This window comes from Octopus bimaculoides, chromosome 4 (genome assembly GCF_046866305.1).
Source record: "Octopus bimaculoides isolate indiv1 chromosome 4, ASM4686630v1, whole genome shotgun sequence".
In the NCBI taxonomy this organism is placed as follows: domain Eukaryota; kingdom Metazoa; phylum Mollusca; class Cephalopoda; order Octopoda; family Octopodidae; genus Octopus; species Octopus bimaculoides.
Window position 1 is genome coordinate 94,598,977 of NC_142931.1, and position 12,746 is coordinate 94,611,722.

Genomic DNA, 12,746 nt, shown 5'->3' on the forward strand with positions numbered 1-12,746 from the left:
AATAGGCATGTGTTTGCCTGTGAAATAACAAAGTGATAACTATGTTCAACTATAACATACTTTATTTGCTGCATTGAACTCTGATGTTAGTAAATATTCTTCACCACTACATTATATTTTGGCAACTTACTTCGAGTTGCTAGGTAAAATGAAACCAGGATACATCTGTGGAGTTGATGTATCCGAAGACTAAATATGTTCGTGTGTGTGTGTGTGTATTCGTTCTTTCATCTTGCGTGGCACGGCCAATCTCTGTGTGATAGACGCAGAGCACTGGGTTGGTCTGTGTCGAATCACAGTCTCCGTCTGTCTCTGTCCCTGCTAAATTCTCCTATTTAAAAATCAGGGGCAGCTAGAAGGATGGACATGCTGCAGCAGGTTTAGTACCTAAGTAGGTCAGTCACTGTCCAGTTGAACTTCGCTCGACATCTGTGAGGTTATATGGTCGAGGGGAGGCTATCCATCATTTTTTTGACAGGACAAAGAAAACCTAACTTCGCGCCTGTTGCTCACAGTAAATCCGACGAGGGAGAATTCTGAGATTCGGTTTTGAATCTAAGCTTGGAGAAGGGAAATGTTAGTTTTTACAAATGTGAAAGATTGGTCGGTGTCGGCATTAGGGAACAAGTATTGAAAAAAATGTGAAAGAAGTGAAAATGTAAAAATTAGGATTAGGGAGAGTGAATTGAGAAGGAAAGGTATTATTTGTGCATAATTTGAATGTCCGTAATGGGAAACATATGAATTGGCTGAAAAAGAAAGAAAGGAAATGAAAACATTGAAGCGAAGCGAAAGGTTGGTCGGCGGCCGTAGTACGGAAGAAATATGGAATTAATGTGAAAGAATTGAAAAGGTAAAAATCAGGAGTATGGACATTGAATGGAAAAGGAACAGTATTATTGTAGCAGTATTTGAAATTCCATGATGGGAAACATATGAATGCAGTGGAAAGGAAAGACAGAAAAGTGTTTGAAGTTGATATGCATGAACAGATTTTGTTTGTATTTGTAAGACGTGTTGCTAGCACAGAACAGGTATTTAGGGAAAGCTGTTATGTGTTATCAACGCATGTTAGAAATAGCAGTGAAATGTGAAATATGAATGGAATTTTGAAAGGAAAAAGGTTACGTACCGAATTCAGCTGAATGAATGAATGTGCTTTCAGTATTGCTTTGATAGAGCAATGTTGTGAAGAGAAGATGATAGAAATTGTAAGAGGAAAGGAGACAGTGACTATGAATTGCGTTCCGAATGTTATTTGCCTGGAAATGAATTCTGTCGTATATATAAAGAAACAGCCATGTAGAAGGATGAAGATATCAGTGTTGCTATAGTGTTGTGTGGTCGTATTAAGTGTCCGTAGACTATGAAGGTTAGAGGTGAAATGGATGACAATATATTTCAGTTTATAATTTAGTATCTCCTTAATATCTGTAAGCATGTTCCATTGTCCCATATTGAGAAGTAAGTTTTATTTCACTGTGGTGGTAGAGAAATGAGAATGAGATGCAAAGTGACAAAATTTTTGAGATAGTGGTTAAGTGGTGCTGTCCATACACTGGGAAGGTCAGAGGTGAAGTGGCTGACAATAGATTTCACTTGAGAAGGTATTATCTGGTTAATATCTGTTACCATGTTCCATTGCCCCGTATTGATAAGTAAGTTGTATTTCACTGTGGTGGTAGAGAAATGAGAATGAGATGTAAGTAGACAAAATTTTAGAGATAGCAGTTAAGTGGTGCTATAGTCGTGTTGGGTCCTTAGAACTGTCGTTAGGGTAGGAAGGTTAGAGTTGAATTGGATGACAATATATTTGACTTGACAGGGTAGCATGTGGTTAATGTCTGTTACCATCTTCCATTATATCGTCGTGAGAATTAATTTGTATTTGCCTGCCGTGGTACTTAAATGAGAATGAGATGTAAGGGGACAATGTTTTAGAGATTCCGGTTCGAATTGACATCAGTGTTTTTGTTTCACTTTTGACACATAATACTTAAATAATGGAAGAGATATAATGTTGCTGTGGACTGGAAGTATGCCATAAGTTAAAAACTGTTTTTGATTAAAACACAACCGGGACGCTAAGTAAGGTATGTGTAAAATTTGAATGAAATTGGTTGTGTAGTTCTCGAGTTTTAGGGATTCAGACAGACAGACAGACAGACACACATTCTCATTTTTATATATATAGATAAACATATATATATATAAACTATACCATTTTAATCCCGAGCAATGCCAGATATCTCTGCAATCTCTATATATATAAAATTCTTTGTCTCTCTGTTTACATGTGCATTTACATACATAAATGCATGCATACATACATAAACACATGAACTAACTGTTACTTTCTTAGGTGCATCATGAAGTTTTGTCAGTGAACAGGTTGCAGTTTCAAAGTGACAAAAATATTTTGACACGAATGAAATTTAAATGTTGAAATGAAACTAATGGTTTTTGTGTGTTCTTGAATGACTTACAAACATCTTCCATGCTGCAATCTTTCTATTGTCAAAAGTACATTTTATACCATAATGACGACATCACATATTGTATATGATTGTGTGTATGTAAGTGTATGAGTGTGTATATGACTCATAGTATGTGTGTCTTTCCATGTTAGGTAAGTTATTAAACACACACATCTACACATACATATACATACTTAATGGTACGCTATTAAGAACACACACACACACACATCTACACTTACATATATATATGTGAGGACTGATGACAAGGACATCACATTTTGTATATGGCTGTGTTTCATCTGTGAATGTATGTATGTGAGTGAATGAGTGTGTATATGTCTCACAATGTGTGTCTTTCTGCATTAGGTACATTAAGTTGAGGGAACCCGTGGAAGAGGTAGGCCCAGGAAGACCTGGGCTGAGGTGGTGAGGCAAGACCTTCGTACATTGGGCCTCACCGAGGCGATGACTACGGACCGAGACCTTTGGAAATGGGCTGTGCGTGAGAAGACCCGGCAAGCCAAGTAAGATCGTTGCCAGTGCCCCTGGACTGGTTCTTGTGCGGGTGGCACATGAGATGCACCATTTTGAGCGTGGCCGTTGCCAGTACCGCCTGACTGGCTCCTGTAGGATTTTCGAGCGAGATCGTTGCCAGTGCCCCTGGACTGGCTTGTGCGGGTGGCACATAAAAGACACCATTTCGAGCGTGGCCGTTTTCGTGCGGGTGACACGTAAAAGCACCCACTACACTCTCTGAGTGGTTGGCGTTAGGAAGGGCATCCAGCTGTAGAAACTCTGCCAAATCGGACTGGAGCCTGGTGTTGACATCCGGTTTCACCAGTCCTCAGTCAAATCGTCCAACCCATGCTAGCATGGAAAGCGGACGTTAAACGATGATGATGATGATGATGACTATATGTATGAGGGCTGGTTAATGTCAATACGAAATTTTATTTTCATTTCGATTAAAACAATATAACATTTCATAGAGTTAATCATTCTATTGTCAATAGGGCATTTTATACCACGATGACGATGACATCACATTTTGTATATGACTGTGTATCTGTCTGTGAGTGTATGTCAGGAACATTTTATACCACAATCACAATGATGTCACATTTCGTATGAGTGTATATCTATCTGTGAGTGTGTGTTAGTTTCGCGTTACATATATTATTAAACATACACACACATCTACACATATATATACATATGTGATGACTGACATGCTTGAATGTATGCAGGTGAGTTCTAGAGTTGAAACTCTTTCCGCGTTAGGTATGTTATTAAATACACAAACATCTACACATACATATACATATGTAACAGTACGTTATTAAACACACACACACACACACATCTATACATACATATGTCATGACTGAAATGTATGAATGTATCATTTGCTTATATTTCATTAATTTACACTGCATACAAAAATACAGACATACTATATACACACTATGTGGTAAGCCACTATGCCTTATTTTTTCAAGTAATTCATTACTACATATTCTCATGTGACTGCATAGGCTCACTTTATATTTCTTATTCTACATCCACACCAGCAATCCAATGTCAACCCTTCACCTTCTGCAACATTTCACTTCCCCGTTGCCGTCTCCCATTGCAGTTCATTTCCAGAATGTACCCAATTATGTACAATATATCCATTACACTTTCATTCATTTGACAGTCAACCATAAGATGGGCTGTGTTTGATGCAGCGCTGACCGCCTCAGAGGCGAGTATACCCACTGACAGCTTTTCAGTGGGTTCAAAAATTACATAACCCCACACTACCAATATTTCCATGGAATCCTCTAAATGGACGTATTTCAATTTATTTATCTACTTACCATCAGACAAAAGGAAAGAAATCTGCGTGATTTCTTGTGAAATTTATGATAGACTGACATTAGAACTTCTAAGCAATGACAGACTATATTCTGAAGTGACAGATACAACTGCAACCAGGATTGAAGACCAAATTAACCCTGCCTGGACTGATATTTGTAGACAGAGACAACTACACAACAAATACAAGACCAACTTCTTCGCAAAGAACAGTAGATTACCCAGTGTCTACCACCTCATTAAAACACACAAGGATAGTGACACAATCCAGATTAGACCCATCATTGCCAGTGTGGAAGGACCTCTATATAGAATATCCAGCATGGAAGGACTTCTATATAAAATATCCTGGCTCCCGTCCCACATCCTGAAACCCATACTCTGCACCTTTCCTGGACACGTCAAGAACTTTGATGAAGTCATCAAAAGACTGTGCCAACTGCCCCCTAACCAACTCAGACAAAACAGATATGCCTTTAGTCTTCATGTTGTCTGAATGTACACAATGGTACCAGCACAATTGGCAATCAACCTATTGACTGACTGCATAGTAGCATCCAACATCCATTGCTTCAAACTCACCACAGCTGATATACATCAACTATTGTATATCACCTACTTCTCTTTCCATGATCAGACCTACAAGCAGACAACAGGTCTTTCCATGGGATCCAGCCACTCAGGCCTACTAGCCATCACCTATATGAATCATCTGGAACGTCGAACACCCAACATCTGCCACTCGTGCACCTTCTTCAGGTACATAGATGACATCCTCATATTCACATCTTCCTGTGAAGAGGCCAACAAAATATTCACAATGTTCAACAACACAGACATGAATATACGGTTCACTATAGAACATCCCAACAGCACGGGATCCCTATTGCTGCTCGACTTCCAACTGAAAATAACGGAAAAAGGAGAGATCCATACTGAGTTCTACAGTGAAGTAGCCTGTAAAGATATGTTTCTTCACTACAATTCAACCTTCCACTAGGTGACAAAATAGGATATGCCAGAAATGAACTTGCATGCATCCAGAACAAGTGCAACAGGACAGAGGACAAGGTGACCCACACCAAATGCTTCCTAGAGGTATTGAAAACCAATGGGTACCCTATATCCACTGTAAATCAGCTTAAGTACCTGAGACAACAAACATGCCAAACACACAGAAAACCCAGGAATACATGCTTCCTTAAAATACCCCATTTTATTCAAGGATAACTACAGCCATCTGGAGAGCCATAAGAAGAGAAGGATTAGACATACAACTAGCACACTCCAGCCCCTCACTGAGAAGGCACCTAGCAAAGAAACAATCAAGGGACAGCAATCAGTGCACACTAGCTAACTGCTCCTTCCATGACACAGATTTATGCCAGTGGGTACATGTTGTCTATCAAATCCAATGTAACATGCAACAATTTCTACGTGGGCAGCACACAACAAGGCCAGTACATATTCGCATCAAAGAACATCTAAACACACTAGCCTCCTCCTTCAGAAAACACCTAGATAGATGCCAGAACACCCACAAAAACATAACAGTCACAAGGAGGCCTATGACAGAAATTTAAGAAATTTAAGAATTAAGGAGGCTATCTTCATAGACAGACTAGGGCCTCAAATTAACAACAGGTTGGAAATTAACACTCACTAAACAACATCGACACCCAGCATACATGATGATAACATGCTCATATAACAAAACATTATACTAAAAAGAAATGCACAAACAGCGCTACAAATATGCCAACACACATGAGCTCAAGACATGACTACCCTCACACACTTCTAATGAGGAATTCCAGAAAGAACTTTGTGAGACCATTACATGAACACTTCCGACAGATTTCAGCAACCATTAGAGGAATAAGAAAACCAACTATAACAGTGACTGCATTACTTCCTAGCAATCTCTAAAGAAGAAATTTTTATATTCTAAAATATTAGACTATGAATAATTAAATTATTTCTAACAATTATTATAGTCCACTCTGCATTGTTATACCATTCCAGACACATTACACTTCATATATATATAAATATATATATATATATATATATACATATATATATATATATATATATATACATATATATATATATATATATATACATATATATATATATATATATACATATATATATATATATATATACATATATATATATATATATATACATATATATATATATATGTATATATATATATATATATATATATATATATATATACATATATATATATATATATATATATATATATATATATATATATATATATATATATATATATATATATATATATATGTTGTTGTACTTGGGGATGGTCATATTGCCAGTTTAGCCAATAAAAACACACGCACTGTATATTTGGTGTTAATTTGCTTCAGCTTTATATTACATTAATCTTAATCTTATTTAAGATTAAGATTAATGTAATATAAAGCTGAAGCAAATTAACACCAAATATACAGTGCGTGTGTTTTTATTGGTTAAACTGGCAATATGACCATCCCCAAGTACAACAACATCTGTTTCAACACACGATTTCACATCAAAAATCTTGCAAAACAAATATATATATATATATATATATATATATATATATACACACACACACACACACACACACACACGAGCAGACATATTTATAGACACCTATGGATGTGCACACATATACATATGTGTGTGTGTGTGTGTGTCCATGAGTAAATGTGCATGTATGCACTTTTTTTTAGAGCAATGAAATCAGTAAAATATGTTAAAAGCAGGGGAGATAAAATATTTGTGGGCAATGAAAAATTTTATGGTGGTCCCAGTTGTAGATGGGATGCTTGATAATGTGAGCACAAGAGTTGAAAACTATTCAAAAAGAATTGGGGACAACATAAGAGTGGAGTATTATAGAAAACACTCCTAGGAACTGCTAAAATACTTAATGAAGTGCCTGGCAATTGGAAGTGCCATCCCAGTCCACTGGTTGTGGACAGCTGGCACTTGTATTACATCACCAGCAAAAAATATTGTGCAACAATCGGAATAACAATAATAATAATAATCCAGAATTATCTGCAGAACTTGAAGTAACCACCAATAAGAAGGGAAAGAAATTCCTAATAATAGATGTGGAAATGCCAGAGAATAGCATCCTCAAAAGTTCCATTGTCTGAACTGGAATTGAGAGATAATATCTATTAAGCAGAAATAGGTACATTGATCTGAGAAGACACTGGCCTCCTAAGGCTGACACTTTTTTAAATTCTTTTTTTTAAATTAAAGCAAGATTATATACAACTGAAACAGAATTACCTGCTCTTAAAAAGCCACTAATTCAACTGTCCCTCCCTTGAACCCACTGAGCCCTAAATACAGTATTACATTTCAGCCTCCTCTAATACTGCCATTCACTTTTACACACATACACAATAACAGTATATATGGTGTTTGTGTAAAGGGAGAAACTTTTCATAACTTGTATATTAGAATCTCTCCACCATAATAACAAATAAAAGTAAAAAACATATTTAAATCATTAGAGCTTACTTTAGAATTTAAGGAGGAATTTAATTTTGTCTTCATGCCATCTGTCAGCCACTCTTGAATTAAGTCAAGTAAACCTTTCATCTGCCCCCAAGAACAAGTCGTCTGAATTAGTGCTGAAAAGTCTTCCTTTACGGAATCTGTATCATTTAATTTCTGTAGTTTAGATAGACACTGGTGGCTGCAAGAAAACAGAGAAAAATAAGAGCTATTTTAATTGAAGAAACAGGATTAACCTTTTTTTTTTTTTTCTTTATTAAATACTCAATTCATCATACTAGAAAAATAAAAAGCGAAACCAATATTAACTTTTGTACAGTAGTTTTGTCCCATCTGGAAATTAATTTTTTTTTTAAGTGTAAAGCAGATTTCAGATATCATTCTCTAATTTCTCGATTGTGTTTAATACTAAACATTGTGCCACCCCTTGATAAGAACAATTTAAAGAGGAGTTTTTACAATTATTTCAGGCATGATCTATGATTGGAAAATAATATTTTTGAGGTCATTAATAGATATTCAACTATTATCTATAGTCAGTCATCATGACTATAATTGTTCATGAATTTGGCATAACTGGCCAGTCTTTCACTTGGGTTTGCCATTTATTATGATCAATTCGTTTTTGCATTATCTTTGAATTTCAGCCAAGGTCTTCCATGGTTTCTTTTCCCCTTGCATAGTTGGCAGTAAAGTCTGTTGTTGTCATTCCTGTCTACATGATCCAACCCACATAAATTTCTATAAATGAAGATTTCCAACATAGGGGGCAGACCAGCACACCACAGCATCTCTTCATTCTTTATCTTGTCAAACAGAGTGATATTTATAATTTGTCGCAGCTGTCATTATATAAGCATGTCTACTTCAGCTTTGTAGACTGCCATGGTTTCAACTCCATACAGCAGGGAAGAAAGCACTATAGCTTGGAATACCTTACATTTGACGTGTATAGAAACATGCCTATACTTCCACAGTCTCTCCTGCTGCTTCCCAAACGAAGTACTAGCTCTGCTCATACTGTATGTGACTTCCTGGTTCAGTTGTGCATTAACTGAGATGGTACTAATTAGATATTTGAATGCTTTGCACTGGGTCAGCCTTTCATGTGTAATAGTGATGTTTTCATAGACTTCACAAAGGCTTTTGTTACAGTATCCTGTAATGGACTTTGGGTGGTTCTTAAGAAACATGGATGTCCTCAAAGGTATATCAACTTAGAAAGGTCCCTGCATGGAGGAATGCAGGCATTTGTAATGTGAGATAGCAATACCTCAAGTGAGTTTGTATTGACAAAATGGAGATAAACAAGTTGTACATGTCCAGCAGTAAACTCCCTTTATCTCACAGCAATGTTGGAAGTTGCCTTTGAGGAAATTGGAGGGGGATTTACATCAAGCACACTACAAAGGCCCTAGTGCAAGAGATGATGTTCACTGAATATAGTGCACTGGTTGTCCAGAGCACCACTGAAGATATACAGAAACTGGTAGATAGCTTTGCCAGAGCTGCAGAACAGTTCAGCTTAAAGGTTAGCATCAGAAAAACCAAATGCCTTTACCAACCTGTGAAGAACCTAACTGCCCATGTAACAGACATTTAACTAAGAAATCACAGAAGGAAATAGTGAACCAAATTTGGTCAGTAAGTCCCTAAATGCCTGAAGTTTTCTTCAGATTCCTTGAAAAACTACAAAATTTTATGAAAATGTAGTTAATTCAGAATAAAAATATAACGGCTGCATAAATTTGAATGGAAGTTGGTAACAGAATGTAACCAGAATGTAGTGAGTATTAGCATTATGAAGGTGGTTTTTATACAGTTGGTGAATTTCACTGGTTGTTTTTAAATGTAAATAATTGAAGGTTCAACATGATTGAAATAAGTAAAAATAAAGTTTCAGGAGTGATGCAAAAACAGCCAGGAGTAGAAGTCAGTTGAAGTCAACTGAGATCTATATCATACCTCATACGAGCAAGGTAGCTCATAATATAGCCTTGTTGTAGATGCAGTGTGGCATCTATCCTGTATTCAGAGAGGTAGGGTTGTTGGAAAGAGACAGGATTTAAGAATTAATGAAAATGTAATAATGTAGTCATAATTTGTTAATCATGTCAATTGCTGCATATCATAAATTCAAGTGAAATGTAACTTTATTCAGTTTATCCTGTTATAAAAAGCAGGAAAAAAATTCAATAAAAGAGGCAATGTGAAGAATAATCACATCATCATCATCATCAACATCTGTTGTCCATGCTGGCATAGGTTGGACAGTTTGACCAGGGTTGGCAAGCTGAGGGGATGCATCAGATTCCAGTCTGATTTGGCATGGTTTCTATGGCTGGGTGCCCTTCCTAATACCAACCACTCCAAGAGTGTAATGGGCTCTTTTATGTACCACCAGCAAGGGTGCCAGTAGCATGACAGCAGTATCTACCATGACTACGATTTCACTTGGCTTGATGGGTCTTTTTCTGAAGCATGGAATATTGCCAAAGGTCTCGGTCATTTGTCATTGCCTGGATAACAAAAGATACAAAATTAGAGGAGATTATGGACAAAAAGATTAAATCACCTGAGATATGGTACTAATTTAGGAGGCAGTTTCCCTGCAATTATGATTAATGCTGACCTCAGCTGAGAATCCTACAAAATACAATACAGAAAACTACATTGGTTTTATGAGTTTCCGGGTAGCCTATAATTTAAGTTGGCCAAAAAGTTTGCTTGCTTTTTTTTTTTATTATGGGATTACTCAGGCAAATGTAATGATTATTGATTCACATTCTTTTGAATTAATCGTGCATTATCTTGTAGCTTTGAAATTTTGATGATGTGATTGTTTATTTTTAGAATGACAATATGTAGGATAGGTGTGAGAGGTTGAATCTAGCCAATGAGGACATAAAACAGCTGGAATATTTGGGCCTGATACGCCCAGTTTAAATACTAAAGAGTTAAAGTTATTTATTCAATCAATGCTATAATTGCCATTTAGTTTCAGTATTTTCTGCCTTCTTGGAGGTGGATCTTCTGCTCAAAAAATTTCCTCTCTTTAATGGCAAAGAATTTCTACAGGCAAAATTTTAAGACCCTCTTCGGAGCTGAATGTCTGTCCTTTCAATGAATTTTGATGAATCTGCAACAGGTGGAAATCTGAAGGCACAAAGTTGAGCAAATATTTAAGAGATGAAACTTCTTAGCCAAGCCTCAGTAACATCAGCTGCATCTGCAAAGAAGTGTGCAGTTTGGCATTGTTGTGATGAAAGACAATACCCTTATGATTAGCAAGTTATAGATGCTTTTGGTGGATTACTGTATTTAAACTGATAAGGGAAGAAGCTTGTAAAAGACATTCTCCTAATCCTGCCAAAATGAAAGCAGAACCTTGTTTGGGTTGAAGTCCTGCTTTACACTTCACATTGTCATAGATGATCTATTTTTTGCCTTGTCACTATTCTCTGCAAAATAGGATCCTTTTCTTCATGCATCAGCAACAAATCACAGATATTTTTTGAGTTATGTTCTTCTCATTCAATTGATGTGGGTACCAAACATCAAATCTACTGGTGTAACTAAGTTGATGCAGATGATTTTCAACACTTGATTTGTATATCTGTAGAATATCTGCAATCCTCCTAGTCAATAACTTTGTTGCCGTTAATCTCAGTTAACCAGCCAGAGTGAGGAGAATCTTGAATGGAAAAATTTCCTGATTGAAATCTTGAAAACCACTTCTGGCACATGTTTCGTAGCAGCTTCCTCTCCAGACACAGTATCTATCTTTCTGCATATTTTCACTGCTTTCTTGCATTTCTTAAAATATAAAAGCATGCCATGTTGATATTGTCTGTTTCTAATAAGGTATCTAATAAGCATGTATGCACAAAGTAAAAAAGTGAATGAGGTCTGATATGTAACAAGTACACATATACACTGGAAAAATTGAACAAACTTTTTGGCCAGCCAAATATTACAATTAGCAAATCTGACATTTATATAGGAAAAGCAGTTACCTTAAATTCTCTCATCATTATAGAAAGTGCTTTAGAAAATATTTTATCCAACTTCTCTTTTAATACATGGTTGGTAGTCTATAAAAATACATTCAAATACATTTTTAATTTTTTAATATTAAACACTGAAGATAAAAATGTTATAACCATTGAGTATTTTCTAAAAATATCAACTCTTTTCATGAAGTAATCAAGAATAAGTCGGCCTAGCAGAATACACCCTTATCAAACTACATTTATATTTTAAGGATCAGTAATGATTACCTGCAAAAGCTTGATGATGAGATTGATATAGTAGCTAAATTCCACTTGTGAAGACCTGTTGAGGCAAGTGAAATCGAAATCGAGTTAAATTAAAATTGGACACTAAATCCCACTTGCGAAGACCTGTTGAGGCAAGTGAAATAGAAATAGATTGTTGCCGTGCCCCTGAACTGGTTTTGTGCGGGGACGTCATGGGATTTTCGAGCGAGATCGTTGCCAGTGCTCCTGGACTGGCCCATGTGCAGGCAACACATGAAATCTTTCGAGGGAGATCGTTGCCAGTGCTCCTGGACTGGCCCATGTGCAGGCAACACATGAAATCTTTCGAGCGGGATCGTTTGCCAGTACCCCTGAACTGGCTCATGTGCGGGCGACACATGATATCTTTCGTGCGTGATCGTTGCCAGTGCCCCTGGACCGGCTCTTGTGCGGGTGACACATGAGGTTTTTTCGAGCGAGATCGTTGCCGGTGCCCCTGGACTGGCTCATGTGCGGGTGACACATGAAATCTTTCAAGCGGGATCGTTGCCAGTCCCCCTGGACTGGCTCATGTGCGGGCGACACATGATAACTT

General features: G+C 36.8%; 1 protein-coding gene across 6 annotated transcripts in view; it reads right to left on the minus strand.

The window, feature by feature from the left end:
* The window catches only part of LOC106881212 (condensin-2 complex subunit G2), a 241,358-nt gene that overhangs the window by 86,698 nt on the left and 141,914 nt on the right, over positions 1–12,746 (minus strand). For all 6 annotated transcript variants that reach the window (XM_089351031.1, XM_089351034.1, XM_089351033.1 and 3 more), the window contains 3 exons: positions 11,909–11,986; positions 10,468–10,538; positions 7,896–8,073 (listed from right to left, as the gene is read on the minus strand). In XM_089351031.1, the coding sequence (XP_089207157.1) occupies positions 7,896–8,073; positions 10,468–10,538; positions 11,909–11,986 (327 nt within the window). The remainder of the gene's footprint in view (positions 1–7,895; positions 8,074–10,467; positions 10,539–11,908; positions 11,987–12,746) is intronic.